Source organism: Neopelma chrysocephalum, unplaced genomic scaffold (genome assembly GCF_003984885.1).
Source record: "Neopelma chrysocephalum unplaced genomic scaffold, ASM398488v2 Primary Assembly neopelma1_68b, whole genome shotgun sequence".
NCBI classification, from domain to species: domain Eukaryota; kingdom Metazoa; phylum Chordata; class Aves; order Passeriformes; family Pipridae; genus Neopelma; species Neopelma chrysocephalum.
The window spans coordinates 1,698,581-1,716,754 of NW_020897728.1; the positions used below are offsets into that span (position 1 = coordinate 1,698,581).

The following is an 18,174-nucleotide window of genomic DNA, read 5'->3' on the forward strand; positions in this document are numbered from 1 at the left end:
TTCAAAACCTCAAACTGTTGTTTTTTGAGGAGTGTATCACTAAACTCCACGCTGATGGTGTTCTTTTCTGGTTGCAGCTTAGGACACACGCAGGTGGTTCATGTAACCTTTTGGGAAAGAGTCAGGTAAAATCACACCCACTCATCTAAAGCTTTCAAACCCCTCCTTATGAAATCTGAAATAGATGGTGCTGTGTGAGTCCCTGAGGGGTGCCAATTAAAAGGTCACTTGGCTCCACACTCCAATCAGGGTGGGGGAAGCAGGATGAGCTGTTTCATGGCTCGTGGATTGACAGCAGCTTGAGGCCAACAGTGTCCAACTGCTGATCCAGGCTGCAGTCATCTCCCTGCTAGGCAAGGACAGAGCAAATGCCACTCAGCAGAGCGGGTGCAGAACTCTCTGGAGTCTGGAGGAGGGATAATAAGGCCCTTTTTCTTCTGGGCATGAGTAAACCTGGTTCTGGCACAGGGTGAGAAGAGGCAGATCAGAGTGTGAGGCCACTGCCACCACCTCACCCTGTTCCTGGGGAGTCAGCCCCACACAGGCAATAACATGAGCACAACTCATGGGCTAAACTGTTCTTTCCCCAGCAGTGCCAGCAGATGGAGAAGTGGTTTCCTGGCACATCCCAAGCACAAAGCAAAAGGACGACACTTTCGGTATGGCTTCCTTTTGTCACTCAGGAGCACAGGGAGAGATGGCTGTAGGGATCTGTATCTTTAGTGCAGATATCATTAGTGGGTGGAACAGACCCACCCCTCCAGCTGTGTCTCCTCAGAGAGGCAAATAAATAGTGCATCTTTGGCTTGGCTAGGTTTGAGGGCATTGTCTTGCTTTCCTGCAGAGGAAGCTTCTACCCATAAATAATGAGGTACAGAGCTGTCTGGCTACTACATTCATCCCATGGAGACCTGCCAGTTTGTCACCCAAAGAGGTTTCTGTGATTTCCTTCTTGGAGAAGGACATTGGAGGCACCATTTCCAGCCTTTCTCTGGGATAGCTGAGACAGTGCTGAGCAGGGAAAAGATGCTGTCCAGTCTCCTGGGACAATTTAAGTACCAGTGATGTGGCTCTAGGGAGGTAACACCCAAAGTGATGTGGTATTTTGGTGGACTGGCTCTTTTGAATCAGCTCAGAGTAGATAAAATCATCTGGTTGTTGCAGATTTTTGACTTCTCAGTCCTGTATTGTGGGTAGCAAAATATATGTGGTGAAAGAGAGAGGGTTGCTATGGGCCTTGTCCTAGGATGTGAGGATCACATGGTCCTGGGAAATGTTCAGCTCCTGAGTGCTTTGTCTCCTTCCTTCAGGCTCAGGGACTGCAGATTGGGTCCAGAGGACATGACCAGGCTGTGCCAGATGCTGGTTCAATGTCCCCAGCTGACAGAAATCGAGTAAGTGTTGTGCACTTGGCAGCCTGTCTGTCTGTCTGTCTGTCTCTCCAGCCTGCAGGTGCAGAGTCAATGTTCAGGGTGGCAGTTAGTGTAAATCAGCTTCCCTCTCACCACAGCCTCCCAGAATCCCATAGAACTTGTCACAGATGCTGAGATAAAGCCACACTTTCTACTGTCCTGTTTCAAAGAGAGCTTGGCTTCACCTAAGTGTACCATTTCAGTGTGTAAACACCCCAGAACACGTATGTGTTCTCATAATCTGCCTCAATCCTGTGTCCAGAAACAAGTGTTGCCATCTATTTCTCAAGACCTTGGCTTGCAGGACAGCCAGAGCAGGAGAACCTGGGCCACTAAGCCATGAACTGAACTCCTGAAGGGCTGGTCACTCCAGGAGGGAGCTGGGCACCAAGAAAATGAGAAAATTACTGGTCAGAACAAAAACTGAGTAATAGCAAATAAAAATAACGTGATATCCCTATTAGGTGCACGAAACATCAGTAGCATCATTTTATACATTTACAGTAATGGAAAAGTAAGATTCTTGAAACTGCAATGTTAATTGGCTATAGGATATAGGAAAACACAGAGATTAGCCTGTAAGGACTAAATCTTGCCCAGCTTTCATGGCGTTTCTGGATGTGTCCTTTCTCAAAATTTGCCCATAACACCCTGTGTGCATGTCTGTATAAATGTTATAGAAATTCTTACAGATTGTCCAGTTTCTCTTGCATTTTGTTTCATTCCATGTTCTACAGTCTCTCTGGAAATTCATTGAGTGACCAGAGCATTGAGACATTACTGAGCTTCCTGCCTTCCCTCCCTCATCTGACACTGCTGAGGTAACGTTTGGGGTCCCTGCTTTGACTGCTGCCATGAAACATTGGTTTGGAAAGTGTTAGTACCATTGCATATCTTAGGAGCATTAATCAGTAATTTTAGATTAACAAACTAGGCAAAGAAAACGCAGAAATGCTTTCAAACCCATTCCTGTCTTGTTTCTAGAAGCAAAGCAGCACAGAACCTTTTTTCTTTAATGACATTTAGCAGCAGGGAAAAAAGGACAGGAGGACAGGTATCTCCCTTTTTAATCAAAGGGGACTAAAGGAGACTCTCCTTCACTTAAAGGAATGCTCGGTGCCAGTGCTCAAACCCTTGGTTGGATCCTTGCTCTCTGGTCCTGAATTAAACGGGATGGGTCCAGCCTTTTGCATCTTGAAGTAAACAATGGGAAAACTGGGCCGTGTGTATTAAAGCCCTTCTTCTTAGGACCTGATTTCATTGTTTTTTCTTTCTCTTCCTTTTCAGTATTAGGCAAAACACATTGTCCCCACGTTGTGCTGTTTTACTCCTCAACTCCATCAACCTCTGTGAGCGGATCAGGATGGTGGACGTCCGGTAAGACACTCACACTGTTTGGAGTCCAGCAGCTCAGCTTTAAAGTGACTACAAAGCTTGTCATCTTCGAAGAGCATTGCTGAGGGACTGTCTTTTGTGTCTGCTTCAGGTCAAGTGAAAAGGCCTTTTTGCATTTAGGAGCAAGCATGCAGAGCCAGAAGGCATCCTGCAGGTACTGGCATACAACATTTATTGTAATTCACTTGTGGTTGGGTTGGAAGCACTAGTGCAGGGAGGGAAATTTCCCCCCATGAATTAGGAATTCATGGACTGGTAGCCAAGGAGCTTGGGCTAGTAACTGAAGCTTTGGAGCTCAATTCATGTGCCTAAGTGCAACCCCAAACCATTTGGATGCATGGGGATGGCAGAGGCCCGTGCATTTCTTGAGTGGCCACTGGACTCCTCGTGATCATCACGAGCACCTGAACTCAGTGCTGGTCACTGCATTTCCCAGATGTGAGCCTCAAATTGTGGGTGATAATCTCCACATGAACACCTGTGTGACGTGTGTGTCTGACACGTGTCTGCAACCTCTCTGGTGGGGATGGTTCTTCTGGAAAGAAGGTTGTAACGTGACCCCAGTTCAGCACCAAGGAGATGGCAAAAAATGTGAATGTTGCACAGAGGCTGGTGCAGCTCTCAGTGCTCAGGCTGAGCCTGGTTGCTGGCCATGCTTTGACTCTCCTGCTGTCTCACACACAGGCTGACAGACTGTGCCATCGGGGAAGGGCAGGTGGAGGAGCTCTGCAGGGTCCTGGAGCAGCACGGGTGGCTGGCAGAAGTGGAGTAAGTGGGGCTTGGGGTGTCACCATGACCTTGAGCTAACCTTGGGTTGGCTTGGTTCAGCATGGGTGTGTGTGCTCCTTCAGACTGTCCAGAAATAAAATCAATTAGAAATAACACAGGTCTTATATATATATATGTATATTTTAAGAGGACTTGAGCTGGTGGGACAACTTCCTTGGGATTTTCACTCTGTGGGGCTGTTTTGAGGCATTTATTGCTTTACCTGGGCTCTGCTCTGAGCTTGTGTTCAGAGCTCTTTGTCTGAGCTTATGCATGAGGTAGTTTCATAAGCCAGTGGTTTGTTTTAAACAGACTCTTATTGGCCAAGCTGGGATCTAAGCCCAGGAAATTTGAGTTTTTCCTTCAAGGCTTCTCAGAGGAGCATTGCTGTTTAAAAGAAACACAGAATTATGGAATGATTTGTGTTGGAAGGGACCTTTAAAGGCCATCTAGTCTAACGCCCTGTCATGAGCAGGGACATCTTCAACTAAATCAGGTCGCTCAGAACTCTGTCCAACCAGGCCTTGAATATTTCCAGGGATGGGGCATCCCCCACCTCTCTGTGCAACCTGTTCCAAAGGCTGAGTTTTGGTTGGCCACATTGTTCTTCTGCTTCCAGTCTCTCCAGGAATCAGCTGGGAGATGAAGGCCTGAGGTGCCTTTTGGACCACTTGCATCGAGTGCCCATTTCCTGTTCCCTCAAGTAAGAAAACACACTGTGAAGAAAACACACTGAGGTGCCCTGAGCAGAAAGGTGTTCGTGTGACCCCCTCACAAAGCTGCTTGTCATGCTTCTTGCCCTCTCCTGCCTCAGGAGGAAAGGTCTGAGTGAGGCCAGGGTGACTCAAAACCTGCTGAAGTAAGTAAAGGTCTTTTTATTAGTCTCAGCAGGAGGAAGCAGGGACCAGAGTGGGGTGGTGTGACAGAAGTTGATCCAGTCCCCTGAGTTTTCAGTTCATCACTTTTCCATGTATGTTGTCCTCTTTGAGTTACTCAAGACCCAGAGGTTCTCTGAGCTGAGCTGTGCCCAACACCAGCCTCTCCCCTTCCCTTTCTGGTGGGGTTGCAAATGCTGCCTCTGTAGTGTAAGAGGCAAATAGTTGCTGTGTCCCCCAAATCATCATCGGGGTGTCTTGGAGGGGGTCAGGGCATCGAGCACAGCCAAAGGGGCTCAGCACCCCACAGACTGCTCTGCCTTCAGTGCCAGCTTGAACTTTGCCACTGTGGCCTGGGGACAGCCCTGACTCCTGACACCTAAAAAATCTGTCCTTCTCTTCTCTGCAGTCTCAGCCATAACAGGATTTCTCAGGATGGAGTTCTGCATCTCATAAATGCCTTCGTCACCTCTGGAAACACCACTGAAGTTCAAGTCAGGTGAGTGTTTCTCTTCACTAGTTTCTGACGCTTCCTTGCTTGTTTTCCTCTTAATTATTGAAAGTTTGTGATCTTCAGGTAATCGTGACAAGTGATGGGTTTTCAACTACCTTTGTGTACAAGTGCATGCAAAGCTTTTGTTTGTGTCCATTTCTAATGGCAAAACATAACAGCAGAACTGTTTTTGCACAGTTTGCCACATCATTTCTGTGCACAGACACACAGCTGTACCAATTATCATGTGTGTATCTCTTAAAAAACCTCTTCAGGGCAGGAGTCAGCATTTGCTTTCTAAAATTCATTTCAGTATGTTGAGATTTCAGAGTCTACGGAAAGAAATTTCCAGTGTTCCTTACTTGGATTTGCATCTTTATCTCCTTTCCTCTCAGGCAAAAATAGCCCATGGGCTCTGGGCCTGTTGCACTGGCATAAAGTGCTTTTCTCACAGATTCCAGTCACAGGGCTGGGCTGTTCTGCACATCTGACCTTATCAGTGTTTCTGGTCATGGCACCAGTTGGTCCTGAACCAGTTTTAACCAGGGGCACTTCCATTCATTCCTGCAGTTAAATGTGGGTGCTGAGTCTTTGGGCTGGACTATTTTAAAGCTGATCAGTCTCCTATTTTCCCTCTCCCCCGAGCTTGGCAGAGAGCGCAGGGACAGGAGGAGGCAGACAAAAGCAGGACAGGTCAGGATTTCTTCTCCAACCACCAGTGCTGCCTTATGCCAATTTAGCATTAGTGAGGCCTCATTGAAGCATTTCCCTGGGCTGGTTTATTGTAGGGAGGGGTGAGCTGGGCCAGGTAATTGCTGTGCTGGGTTGTATTGTTAAATCCCTCCAAATCTTACTCTCATTTCTCCTCTGTGCAGTTTGTGCCCCAAAGCAACTTTACTCCTCAAGCTGACAAGCAGAAATGACCCAAGAAAGATTTTGAGGTAATGTTACAGATTTTTTTGCGGTGATTTCTTTGGCAAGGGTGGTGTCCTTTTTCTAGGGACGAGGCAGATGAAATCTCTTTTTGCCCCTAGCTCCTGGCATGGTGATATTTTACACTGATAGCTAATGGATTTCCTTTGATGTACCTTCTGAGAAGAGCCACAGAGATTCCCACATCCCTTTCTCTCTCTGCTTTCCCCTCTGACTGTTCCTCACCTGGGCACCTGTAGGTGTGCCTGCAGTCCCTGTCACAGGACAGGGTGACACTAAAAGCTGCACCATTAGCATACAGGTATGCTCTTCCAGAACATCTCAACAGGTGCTTTTGAAGTGTTGCCACAACCTTTTTTTGGAGGCCCTAAAAGGTGTTCAAGGTGTTGGTGCCATCTTTCTTTCTCCGTGGGGGTGTGATGCCTGAGATTTCTGGGTCAAAAAGCCCTAACTGCTTGTGGTGAACTAAGCCAGTTCCCTTTTTTATCCTTTCAGACTTGCAGAGTGCAACTTTCAGCCAGAGCACTTGGAAAAGTTGTTCTTGCTCCTGGAAAACTGCACTGGTCTGACGGAGTACACGTGAGTTAATGGCTGCTTGGACCCGTTTGGTTGGGCTCGTTTGTGAGCTCTTCCTTACAGTGAACTTTGGTTCTAGGTCCTCAAATAACAACGTGACAGTCCAGGCTGCAGAAAGACTTTTGCATTCCCTGAGGAAAGATCGGGGCTCTCTGAAAATCAGGTACTGTGCCACTGTGCTGCTTTAGATACTGATCTGAGGCTGGTCTGATCATCTGAGATCTTTCATCAGAAACAAAAGTGAACTGTGTTTCTCCCAAAGACAGCCAGCACTGGCCTTAGAAATTACCATGGCTGACTCTCAGTTATTGGCATTTGACTTTATATCCTTGATTCCTACTAAGCATTGTGTAAAGTTCTGGCCATGATCTGTGCTGTGTCTCTGTAAACCACTACCTGCCTTACAAGGAAGGGTGATAATTCTGGTGAACACATTCCCACTGTGTCCTTGCCGGAGTATCCCGCAGTTTACCCGGGTAAGGAATTCACCACTTCTCCCAAAATGTGCTGTGTTAGGGTGCAGGGGCCAGGCTCCCCCTCAGTGCTGCCAGTGGTGCACAGGCAGGAGGGAAGCTGATGTTTTATGTTCTCCTCTGGGCTGTTCACACTTTGCACCCTGTTTCCTGTGCAGACATTGCTCTGCTAAGCAAAGCAACCCTTCCACATATGTGAGAGTGTGGAGCACTCAGCTGGCAGAGGCAGAGATGGATCTGTGCACGTGAATAAAGCAGAGCTTTATGTTCTACATCCTGCTTTGCAGCATAGAAGAGCCGTGGGTATGCAAAGAAAGAGTCAAGGACCTTCTCAAGCTGGCTCTCCGGGCCCGTGGAAACATCACTGAGATCACGTAAGTAGCACCTCAAGTTCTGGGGTCTTTCAGGTATTTTCTTTTAGCCTCATACTTTTAAGGAAATGGGATTGAAGCCAGCACTTGATCTTGATCTTCTGTTCTTTATTCACTGTCTATACTGCATTTGTGAGCTACTGGCCAACTTGAAGCAAGTTTAACCCAAATGTCTGGTGGGTAGAGGTGCTGAGCACGTTTGTGGTCACACACCTCAGAAGGTTCAATGGAAAGGAGGCCATGTTCCTGGTTTCCTTTGGGAGAAAGGGTGCTGAGATTAGGCTGGCTTTGGTACTAGTTTAAACATTGCAAACCTCTTCAGAGATGGGTGGTTGGCATTCATACATCAGCATAGTCCCATCCCATCCAGTCCTCCTGATTTTTCTTATGGAAAATAGTATTTTCTCTCCCTCGAGAGTTCACAGGTTCATGATATTCTCTGATCTCTACCTTTCCAGGGTATGTAAAGATAAAACCCTCTTCCAATTAGACGTAAGGTTCCCACACTGCCTGGAGAAGGTGGAATCTGTCGCTAGCAGGTGAGAAAGCAACTATTTATCATTATTTTCTGCTTGTTCTGAAGCTCAGTGTGGGCTGAAAAATATCTTCAGAGCATCTAAAGCTCTGGTCTCCATGGGTTCAGTCTCAGAGTGCCTCTGTGCCACACATGTGGAAGAAACCCTATTCATGTGCACGTGTCTTCTGGGCTGCTCTCCTTCAGGCCCATACTAGACCTGCATGAGGGGAAAAAAATCCACCTTCCCTGCAGGTCCAGGAGCACTTCGAAGACTCTTAAGACGTGCTGGCTTCTGCAGGAGTGTGCAGAGAGAGCAGCATTAGTGTCTTTTTCCCTTTGTGCAGCTGAAGAAGGCGGCAGATGTCACCTCGGGCAGTGGGGACGGGCTGTGTTTCTCTGCACTGGGCTGTGATATAAATGGGACGTGGCAGGAGAGCCCTGGGTGGGCTCTTGAAAGCCCTGATCTGTCCCTAAGCCTGGCCCTGAGGGGCACCAGGTGCTGCTGATCCTCATGGGCAGTCGTGTTGTGTGTTTGTCTCCCGCAGATTGAGCCAGGGCAAGCCAGAAACCAAGCAAACTTCCTTCTACCAGAGGGTTTGGGAAAAATGTGCTCAGCTTCAGGAACTGAGGTGAGTGGCCAGGCATTGCAAAGGATTTTTTGGGAGGGGAGTAGCTTGTCCTAGTGAGTGCAGCAGAGCACACAGCAGGGCATGGGAGAGGCCAGTGCAAGGTCTCAGTCCCTGCCCTCTGGGTCCCCTACTTGGAGTGTTTGAATGGAAAACAGAAAAGACCCACAGACCTGATGACTTTCTCACCATGGCTGGGAGCTCCCCTGGGACCTTGCCAAGCATCAGTGTGCCACTTCCTCACAATGTCCCTGCACTGGTGTGTTTTAGCTCTGGGCTTGGCACAGACCTTTGGTCACCAGTGAATGGCACAACCTGGACTTGTTGTTTTCTTCTTGCAGATGGTCTCATGTGAAACTCCATGAGGATGAAGCAGAAATGCTAGTCAGGATTTTGCTGCCTCTTCCAGAGCTGAAGAGGTTTGGGTATGTTCTCAGCTGTGGTCTTTTCCACACATTTATTATTTGCTCAGCCCTGTGCCTCACACCAATCCGCTCTGAACCCTCCTTGTCTGGAATATTGTTCTGGGATCTGGGAGAGATGTCTAGGTTGCAAACTCAACAGTTAATGCTAAAGGTGATTTTAAGTGCACCGTGTGCATGTCCTGAGGCTTTTTCCTTTCCCCTTTTTTGAAGTGAAAGCAATTTGAGACTGAGACCTTGGCTCTTGTTTACACTGTAGTTAAGTTTGTACCACCCTACTGTGTAAAAAAGCTTCTTCTGGTTTGAGCAGCCTTTTCACAGCCCTCTTCAACAGCTTGTAGGGCTTGTAAAGGGCATCTCTGCCCAGTGAAATTCTGGGGATTGTTTGGCCCAGGCAGTGCTCCAGGCAGAGGCTGTGCTCTTTGGTTCATGTACATCATGTGAGCATCTCTGAACTGCCTGGTGCTCTTAGTCCTGCAATGGGAGGTGTGGAAATCTCTCCAAACTTACTGGCCCCTGGTGTCTATGCTGGGTGGGGTTTGGGAGGGGGCAGCTTGCCTGTCAGTGGAGTAAACTCTTTTTCAGTGTGCTGAGACCCAATCTTCTTCTTTGATCCTTGCTGTTTTGCAGGCTGACCTCGAGCAGTATTGTGACATCTGGAACTGATGATTTGATCATGGGCTTGCAGAATTGCCAGGCCATTGAAGAGCTCAAGTGAGTGTGTTATTACCAGTCTGTCCAGAGTCTGATGGGTCCTTCTAGAAGCTTTAGTTAAACAGCAGCTTCTCTTTTCCTGTACTGTGGGCAGATGTACTTTTTCTGATGAGTGGAGGACTTCTGATAGGGAAGAAGAAACAATTCCTTTTTCCTTACAGTGAATAGTGAGTGAGACAGAGATCACTAGTCTGTGGCAGGGAATTCCAGCAGAGAAATCAAATGGTTTAGTAGTGTTTCTGCATGGATCTTGTCCCAGCTGGGAGGCAGTGTTTCCCATGCAGTAATCCCAGAGCCAGCAGTAATCCCAGAAATCCTGGAGGATGACCTGGAGGCCTTCACACAGATGTTGGTTTTCCAGGCCCCTGAGATGAAGTGCCACTGCACTGTGTGTCACTGTCGTGACAGCTTTGCCATCTTGTGGTCACAGTGACACCTTGCTCCACAAGGGACTGGATTCTTGCTCCAGAGGTTTGGGATTCTCCTGGTGTTTTATCAGGATCCAGACACATCCATTAGAATTGCATGAGAGAACAAAACAGAAAATTATCCCCAGGGACTGGAATACACTCCCACGTGTCTCCCACCCTTGTTCTGCCCCCCTCTGCACTGACTGCCCGTGGGTAGTGAGTTGTCCCTGTGTGCTTTCATCCTTTAGCCTGGGCTACATGGAGCTCAGCAGTGCTGCCATTCCTAAGCTTGTGCTGGGACTTTGTGAGATGCCATCTCTGAAAAGGCTCATGTAAGTATGTGACTGCAGCTTGCCTCTAGCTCGGCTTGGGAGGCTGAGTAACAGGAGCTGAATGTCCATTTTTTTCCTCTGGATGTTGTTTCCAGCTTGAACCACAACAGCATTGGGAACGATGGCTGCTCCAGACTCGCAGAAGCCTTGAGGAATATGCACTACATGGAGGAAATCAAGTAAGTTCCTCCTTTCTTGCAGAGAGGTGACCACTGGTGCCAACACATGGAGAGACCCAGGTGTGCTTACACACAGCGTGGAAACAAAAGCAGGGAGGTTGCAGAATGCTTTTGTATGAGGTACTTTGGACTAGAGGAAAGCAGAACTTGATGTTCAGAAGGGAAAAATTCGTTCTTATCCCACTCTGCTGCAGTCACATAGCAAATGGATTAAACAGCCTCTGGATTTAAATCTTCCCTGGGATCCAGAATAGGGCTAGAGGTCTCCTTCTCTCCTGGGAGAGCCTCAGACCCAGCACTTGCCCGGTCTGAAAAGATCTGAATGTGGAGCCAACCCCAGGCTTCCTCTGTTTCTTCCCCTCTTTCCCTTGCCAGATGCTGTCCATTCTCCACTCTGGCAGTTTGGAAAATAATAGCAACCTGTTGCAGGTCTTGTTATTCTGATTGAAGTAATTTCCCACCCATCGACAGGATCCAGTAATTTTGATTGTTCTTTGCAAATCTTTTAATACCTCATTAACACCTGTTAATCTTTCATGAGATAGTCAGGACAAACAGCTCTTTGATTCTGCTGCCAAGGTCCAAGGTGTCATCGAGCAGATGGGGAGACATTAAATAAGATCTCCTACTTGGCCTGGTACTTTGTGCTTTCCTTTACAACGCAGCCTCTCTTCTTTAAAGTTTAAGCCACAACGAGATTGGAGATCCAGGCCTGATAAATCTAGCTGCTGCCCTGCTGGAAATGCAAAACCTGAAGAAAATCAAGTGAGTCCCTTTGTTTTGTTCCAGCTGTTTTGGTCATGGCCCTGGTTGGTGGAGAAGCTTGGGTGGGGCTCCCTGTGCTACCTTCTCCTAGACAATGTTCCACTGTCTGGCTTAGCTGTGTCCTGGAGAGTAAATCTGTGGGGAATTGTACAAGTCTCATATCCAGGCAGCACCTTTCCTTGGGCTGTGTAGGGTTCCCAATGTGGGGGGCCCCCAGTGTTGCCACACTGCTTTGAGTTACTGGTGGAAGTAGAGGTGATACTGAGAACTTGCCAAAGCCAGGACACAGTCTCTAGACAAGGATTTAAACTGTCCCTTCCCCAGGGGAACAGAAATTAGAGCACCCAGGCTCTCTGTTAGGCTCAGCTCTGGGGTATTGCCTTGTAACGTTTTGAAATTAAAAACCTGGAAATGACTCGAAACAAGAAAAGGAAATTCCCATTTCTGTCTGGGAGAGGGAAAACTGCTCCTTCCTCTCAGTACCTGCAGGGCCAGGAGTTACACATCACTTGACAAAAGCACCACAAATCCCCAAACCATTTCCCAGTGACTTGTGTAGCCCTTTATTGCAGTGACCCAAGTCTCCCATCACACCAGGCAAACAGTGAAATATCTTAAGCTGGTACATTCTGGTTCTCATTTAGTCACTGAGAATCTCATGCTTATTTTAGCCTTTCAGGGAACTGTCCTAGTCCTGCTGGAGGGGAAAAGCTGATGGAAGCTCTTGCCCATTGCAAGCACATCGAGGAGTTACTGTAAGTGTGTCATTTCCAGTGTCCCTTCAGGAAGCTGGGCCAAAATCAGGGCACAGAAACCAAATCTGATATGGCTCCAGTGAGGCCAGGATCAGTTTTACCCCTGATTCTTATGTGAGCAGGGTAAAAACTCTCCACTACACAGGAAAGGAATGTGTGGTTCTGGGTGTGGGAGCTCTAGGGATTGGCTGTTCCCTGGATTCTCTCAGAGATTTCCAAGAACTGTACAGTCAACATTAGTGGGGAGGAGATGAATCTGTGGTTTTATAGACAATGTCACAGGCCCAGGGTCTGTGGAGTGCCCATGTTGCCCAAGGAACCAGCATTAATCTGTGTGGCTGCAAAACTGGAGGGAAGAAGACAGATAGAGGCTTTACACAGCCAGATGTGTTGGCATTCCATTCCAGACCAGTTTATAGAACATGCGTGTCCTGCCCTATTAAATAAACAAAATTTAAAAATAGGCAAATCAGAAAAAGTTACATTTAAAACACTGGAACTGCCCGTGTAACCTTCAGATTACAGTATGTGGACTAAGGGCACATACGAAAAAGTGCTTGAAAAGATTGAACTTTTCAGTTCAATTCCAGCTCAGCTCGGTCAGAGAGGGACATCAGTGTGCTCCTGAGAAGTGCAAGTCACTTTTACTTCCCTGTTTGACTTCTGCAGGGTTACAAAACCTCGTTGTTCCTTCCTCCCACCCTCAGTGCCCTTTGTATCACGAGCATTGACTCCTTTCAGCATAGTCCCATGCACATGTGGGTGAGGAATGGGGGTCACATATCTGTGTGGGTGACACACAGGTGAGGAATGAGGCTCTGTACCTCACTGCCAGTAACATCTCATTTCTGTTTCTTCCAGACTGTCAAGGAATGGTTTTGGAGACAGGACAGCAGTAGCACTTGCCCTCTCTCTGCCTCACATGACCAAACTGAAGATCCTGCAGTAAGTGTCAACCTCTGCCCCAGGAAGGCTGGATATCCTAGAGAATGTGGGGTATCGTTGAAAGAAGGAGTTGGAAAAGGCATGGGCTGTGGTGGTGCACTGGTCTCTTGTTTAGACAGTAATTTAAGGGTGCCAGGATTGAGAAACCCTCCACTGTACTCTGGTGTCAGAGTCACATAAATTATTCTTGCTTAATCTCTTCCAGCATTAGCTTTAGAGATGAACCAGGTAGTGGATATGCAGAAAAATAAGCCTTAAAGTTGTTTTTGAGTATCTTAGGTTCTGACTGTCCTCTTGTTTTGGTGGAGCCTAAGCCTTTGCGTTTGCAGTGACTGCCTGACTGTGCTTTGCTGGTCCCCACTGTTGCCTCCCTGTTTTCCAGGCCCTTTCTTTAAGACTAATCCACAAAGATCCCAGGTTGTTACCGATACCGGGCACTGGTTCAAAAGATTAGCAGTCTTCTTCTTGGCAAGTTAAATGCGAGCTTTTGTTACAGCTTTGTTCCAAAATAATCCTCCAATGCTTATGTTTCCTTTGTTAGCTTGCAGAACAGTAAAATCAGGCAGGCAGGAGGGCTGGAGCTGGCCAGAGCCCTGGTGGTGTGTGAGCTGCTGGAAGAGATAAGGTGGGTCATGGCAGGTGCACTTGGGATGGTGCCAAACGTATCCTGGAATCACAGAGTGGTTGGGGTTGGAAGGGACCTTTGGTGATCATCTCGTTCCAACCCCCTGCCATGGGCAGGGACACCTTCCACTACTCCAGGTTGCTCCAAGCCCCATCCAACCTGGCCTTGGACACTTCCAAGGGATGGGGCAGCCACAGCTTCTCTGGACAACCTGTGCCAGGGCCTCACCAACCTCACAGGTTGGTACTGATCTGGCTCATCCCTGCTGTCTACACAGTCCTCACTTAGTCTGGGCTCTAGTTGCTGACTTGCTAGTGCACACATTTACATTTTTGCGGTGGGTTTTCTCTGACTGTACCCACCTTTTCTGCTCCCATTCAAAGCTTTTCCATTACTCTTACAGTTTATCAGAAAATGACCTTGGAGAACAAAGTATCCATGCCCTGTCCAAGGGGCTGCCATGCTTGGGACACCTCCGGAAGATCGAGTGAGTACCAGGGCACCGAGGGCTGCCGGGGCAGAGTGTGGCTGGTGTTGGCAGCACTGCCAGGGCAGGAGCACAGCAGACAGTGCTGGTGCCCCATTCCCCACGGGCTCTGACACCAGCACACTGTGCCCTCTGTCTTTTCCCTCAGTTTGAAATGCTGTGGAATCACTGATGAAGCTTCAAAATCACTTTCTCAAGGCTTCCGACAGTGCCCTTCCGTGGAGGAGATAATGTGAGTGTGGGGATGGATGGGGAGACCCTTCAACACACAGGTCACTCATGTGTTAATGTCAGCTCCTATTTGCAACTGCAGTGCAAAACTGACCCTGCTAAATACTTGTTGATACTTCCCACCGAGTTATTTTCAGTGGTAAATTTACTAGTAATTTACTAATTGATGAAACACACTGCTAAAAATTTTTGGTATAACTAGCGACTTACTGGAAGCTGAATGTGAGGAGCTGAACAGAATATGGAGGAAAACACTCATGTTCAGACTCTGCCAAATTGCCCATCTAGCTCTTTATGGTCCAGTTCTTGCCTCTGTTTTTTTACAGAGGTCCAGAGCAGAGCAGGCTGCTTATCAAGTAGCAAAGAAAGGATCTGAAGAACTTTCTCACTTGCTAATACATCAAAAAGTTAAAAACCTAATCCTTCAAGAGCCCTGCAAGCTATCCTTTGAAAAGAGCTCAGAATCAACAGGCAGCTGTAAGAGCAGGTCAGAGAGGCGTTTTAGCTGCTGCAGTGGTTTAACACCACTGGCACAAGGAGGAGAGGCCCTGGGATAAAGCTGAGTGCTCAGCAGTCATTTCCATATCTCCTTCCCTGGGCCTGCAGGACTCTGAGATAACCACAGCCCACAGGCTCTGTGTGACACTCCCTGGTGTCTTATCCTACGTGCAAATATGTGGTCAAATGGAGAAAACTTCTCAAAATGAAGCTTATAATCCAGGGGAATGTTTACCTGGCATGATAAGAGGGCGATTAGCTCTGGTAAACAGGCTGATCTATGAGGGGGTCATATCACAGTAGTGGTACTAGTGGTAGGTGATATCTGCTTGTGTTTATCCACTGACTCATGGCTGGGATTTCTTGTCTGCCTTAGACTGTCTTGGAATGCCCTTGGAGATGGAGGAGCCCGAGAGCTGGCCAGTGCTCTCCCAGAGATGGAAAAGCTGAAGGTGTTAGAGTGAGTACAGCCCCGAGAGCAACCCCGGGAAGACTCGTTTTTCTGTCACTGAACCTTCAATCACAGGACTTCCAGAAGGGGACATACATTAGGAATAACAGACAAACAGGCTGCTGCAGTTTAAATTGCTGCTGAGCCTGCTTCATGCACCAAGGGCCAGCCTTGCCTGGGTGATACTCTTGAAGCAGCACTGATTCTGTTTAAGGTGGTTGGGGCATGGGTATCTAAGCAGAAGGTCTCCTCTTTGAGATATGAGAGACAAACTGGTATTTCTAGAACATGACTCGTGTCATCTAATGACCTCAGGTGAGCTGCTTCCTGCAAGCTTTTTTCTTCTCTTTATTGTCTGGGATGGTCTAGATGGGTACTATGCTCAGAGACCCTTCCTTTGTGGCTCTTTGGAATACGTGGTGCACATCTTCCATCTCTCAGATATATGAAAATATCAGTCTGTGGGTCAGAGGGTCAGGAAATGAGATTAGTTTGTCTTGTGAAGGGTAACCACGCACTGGGGCTGTTTCACAGGTACGAGCAGGAAGGTTGTGTATGAGGCAGGAGAAGTGGTTACTGGCAATTCTGGCACCAAGTTCACCATGGGATCTGTTGGAGTGCTCCAAGGGCAAGAGATCTGCTCGCAGGTCCTGGTGCTAGAAGGAGATTGTAGGAAGCAGTGCACACTTGAATAAGTAGGGCCATGATGTTAAAGACGAGGCCGATGTGAGTTGTGTGGCATTGCTGTTCTTGTGCAAAAATGTAGCTGTGGAGCTCTTCTGGGACAGGAAAAGGAGCCAGTGATTATTCAGCTGCTTTCCACTACTGGCTTGGTTTGGATTTTAAAACTTTCTTTTGGTTTTTGAAACAGCCTGGAGAAAAATCGCATTGGAGGCTGCGGGGCCACAAAGCTGGCGGAGGAACTTGCCAAGTGCCCGGAAATTCAGTCCATAAGGTGAGCAGGTACCCCAGAGTTCTGTGGTTGGTTTTTGGCTCAGCAGGGAAGTCAGGGCAGATGTGACCCATGCTCCTGGTGCCCTGGGTTATCTGGCATGGAGTAGGATATTGCAGGGCACGCAGACACAGGCCAAGTAAACTGAGGGTTTCCTCAGAAAGCCCTGTAAAAAAAGGGTCTGAAAAGCTTACTGGCTTTAAATGAGTCAAAAATAAGGACACAGCTGTTTCCATCAGGAAGTTGTTGCGTTCTTTCTTGTAAGTTTTCATTCTCCCATTGCTTCTGGTTTCACTTCTGAGATACATTCCTACCCTGTCCCACTCTGTCCTGGGATCCATATCTCCCAGATACTTGGGCACCTGATTTTTTGTGCTCTTTGTCATTGCATCTCCAAACCCTGGGTATCAAACTCCCCTAGAAACCTCTTGTAGGAGAGACCCGCTCACCCTTCACTCACTTGAAAAGTCACTCTTCTAAGAGGTAACATTCTGTAAAAAAGGTCCCAGACCCAAGTGTCTGCTCCTGCCTGAGCTGTCTCTGGCCCCAAACTGGCTCTGTCTGACCCAGAGAATGGGAATGATTCTGGTCCTGGCTGGAGATTGGAGCCCTGTGTTCCTGCTCAGATTGTCCCTTTGACTCCTCAGGGTGGAGTCCCAGGATGGGCACCTTTGGGTTAGACTACATCAAATGAGGTAGATGAAGAAGGGTGGCTCATGTGAATCAGGTTTCTCCTGTGTGACTCAGTTCTTCCTCTGCTTTCTGAGACCTTACTGGCCTGAGGACTTTTCAAAGCCTTAATCCCTCTCCCAGCTAGATAAGTGATGTCCCCTCAGCTGCTGGGCTGCTGATGTGCCACTGGGATATGGCCACACCTCACTCCTGTCTCACCATCAGACATTATCTGGTGGGAGCCCAGGGCTGCCTCTTCCACTGTTTTTGGCAGGGCAGCTCCACTCTCACCGTGCTTGGTGCTGCAGTGACATGTTTGCTTTGCTGTCCTTGCAGGCTGTGGGACAACCCCGTGCCCAAGGGCCTCGCGGAGAGTTTGACAAGCCAAGACCCAAGACTGTGCTTCTCCTTCAGCTAGCAAAGAAGAGCCCTTGCCTGACTTAGGAGTTGCTCTACACCTCCCACTGCCCTAAAAAAAAAAAAATGCACTGAAGAACCCAGGAAATCGAAGTTCCTACACTTAAAAACTGTAACTATTAGGTCTTCCTTTGCTGCACTGAACCAAGTGTGAAGACGTTTGTTTGTTTGTTTTGTCTTTTTCATTTTGGTTTGGTTTTGGGTTTTGGGTTTTTTTTGTTTTTTTTTTTTTTAATATATTTTGTTTCTTGTGAGCTTTTATTGTACAGAAGAGCAAAAGACTGTGAAGAATCGCTGCTGAGCAAGCAGTGTTCTTGGTGAAAAAACACTGAAACTCTCTTCAAGAGGGTAACTTTCTGGAAAGTTATTAGCAAATAGTGAATGTTTGTGTACTAGACACTACCTATTTATTTATTGCCTCGGTTTTGCAGCTGAAACTTCGGGACATTTGAAATTTCAGGTCGCTGCCCCAAAATGATCCATATTTATACTGTGATAACAAAGAAAAGCTGATATTACCATAAATTTCAATGAGAAACTTTAAAGGACTGAAGGTTGTAAAACACCTTTTAAGAAAATGGACTGCTCTGTGTGAGAGGAACGTGCACTACTGACTGTTTTCATGTGGCTTTTTTTAGACCTTTGTGGGGTTTTCCTAAGACTCCATTGCACTGATCTCTTCCAGGAGATACAAGGGGTCAGTTAGCTTGAAATATTATCCACGTGATAGATCCTTCAAGCCTCTGCAATCCCCCAAATCCCAAAGCCTACGTGTTGCTGGGCAGTGGATGTTGGACCTGTGGGAGCTGGAAGAAGATCCCAAACACTGAGTTTGCTGCTTGATGGAGGAGACAGAACTACAGCTGCCCTTGCATGCATG

At 47.6% G+C, this 18,174-nt stretch overlaps 1 protein-coding gene across 1 annotated transcript in view; it reads left to right on the forward strand.

The window, feature by feature from the left end:
- Nucleotides 1-17,707, forward strand: part of NLRC5 (NLR family CARD domain containing 5) — a 35,671-nt gene extending 17,964 nt beyond the window's left edge. The window contains exons 21-48 of the mRNA XM_027685340.1: nucleotides 78-125; nucleotides 591-659; nucleotides 1,311-1,394; nucleotides 2,150-2,233; nucleotides 2,700-2,789; nucleotides 2,899-2,961; nucleotides 3,492-3,575; nucleotides 4,195-4,278; nucleotides 4,860-4,949; nucleotides 5,819-5,884; nucleotides 6,372-6,455; nucleotides 6,532-6,615; nucleotides 7,213-7,299; nucleotides 7,755-7,835; nucleotides 8,359-8,442; nucleotides 8,781-8,864; nucleotides 9,492-9,575; nucleotides 10,234-10,317; nucleotides 10,413-10,496; nucleotides 11,178-11,261; nucleotides 11,933-12,016; nucleotides 12,878-12,961; nucleotides 13,503-13,586; nucleotides 13,990-14,073; nucleotides 14,222-14,305; nucleotides 15,179-15,262; nucleotides 16,125-16,208; nucleotides 17,214-17,707. Coding sequence (XP_027541141.1) covers nucleotides 78-125; nucleotides 591-659; nucleotides 1,311-1,394; nucleotides 2,150-2,233; nucleotides 2,700-2,789; nucleotides 2,899-2,961; nucleotides 3,492-3,575; nucleotides 4,195-4,278; nucleotides 4,860-4,949; nucleotides 5,819-5,884; nucleotides 6,372-6,455; nucleotides 6,532-6,615; nucleotides 7,213-7,299; nucleotides 7,755-7,835; nucleotides 8,359-8,442; nucleotides 8,781-8,864; nucleotides 9,492-9,575; nucleotides 10,234-10,317; nucleotides 10,413-10,496; nucleotides 11,178-11,261; nucleotides 11,933-12,016; nucleotides 12,878-12,961; nucleotides 13,503-13,586; nucleotides 13,990-14,073; nucleotides 14,222-14,305; nucleotides 15,179-15,262; nucleotides 16,125-16,208; nucleotides 17,214-17,295 — 2,272 coding nt within the window. The 3' untranslated portion in view covers nucleotides 17,296-17,707. The remainder of the gene's footprint in view (nucleotides 1-77; nucleotides 126-590; nucleotides 660-1,310; nucleotides 1,395-2,149; nucleotides 2,234-2,699; nucleotides 2,790-2,898; nucleotides 2,962-3,491; nucleotides 3,576-4,194; nucleotides 4,279-4,859; nucleotides 4,950-5,818; nucleotides 5,885-6,371; nucleotides 6,456-6,531; nucleotides 6,616-7,212; nucleotides 7,300-7,754; nucleotides 7,836-8,358; nucleotides 8,443-8,780; nucleotides 8,865-9,491; nucleotides 9,576-10,233; nucleotides 10,318-10,412; nucleotides 10,497-11,177; nucleotides 11,262-11,932; nucleotides 12,017-12,877; nucleotides 12,962-13,502; nucleotides 13,587-13,989; nucleotides 14,074-14,221; nucleotides 14,306-15,178; nucleotides 15,263-16,124; nucleotides 16,209-17,213) is intronic.
- The last annotated feature ends 467 nt before the right edge of the window (nucleotides 17,708-18,174 follow it).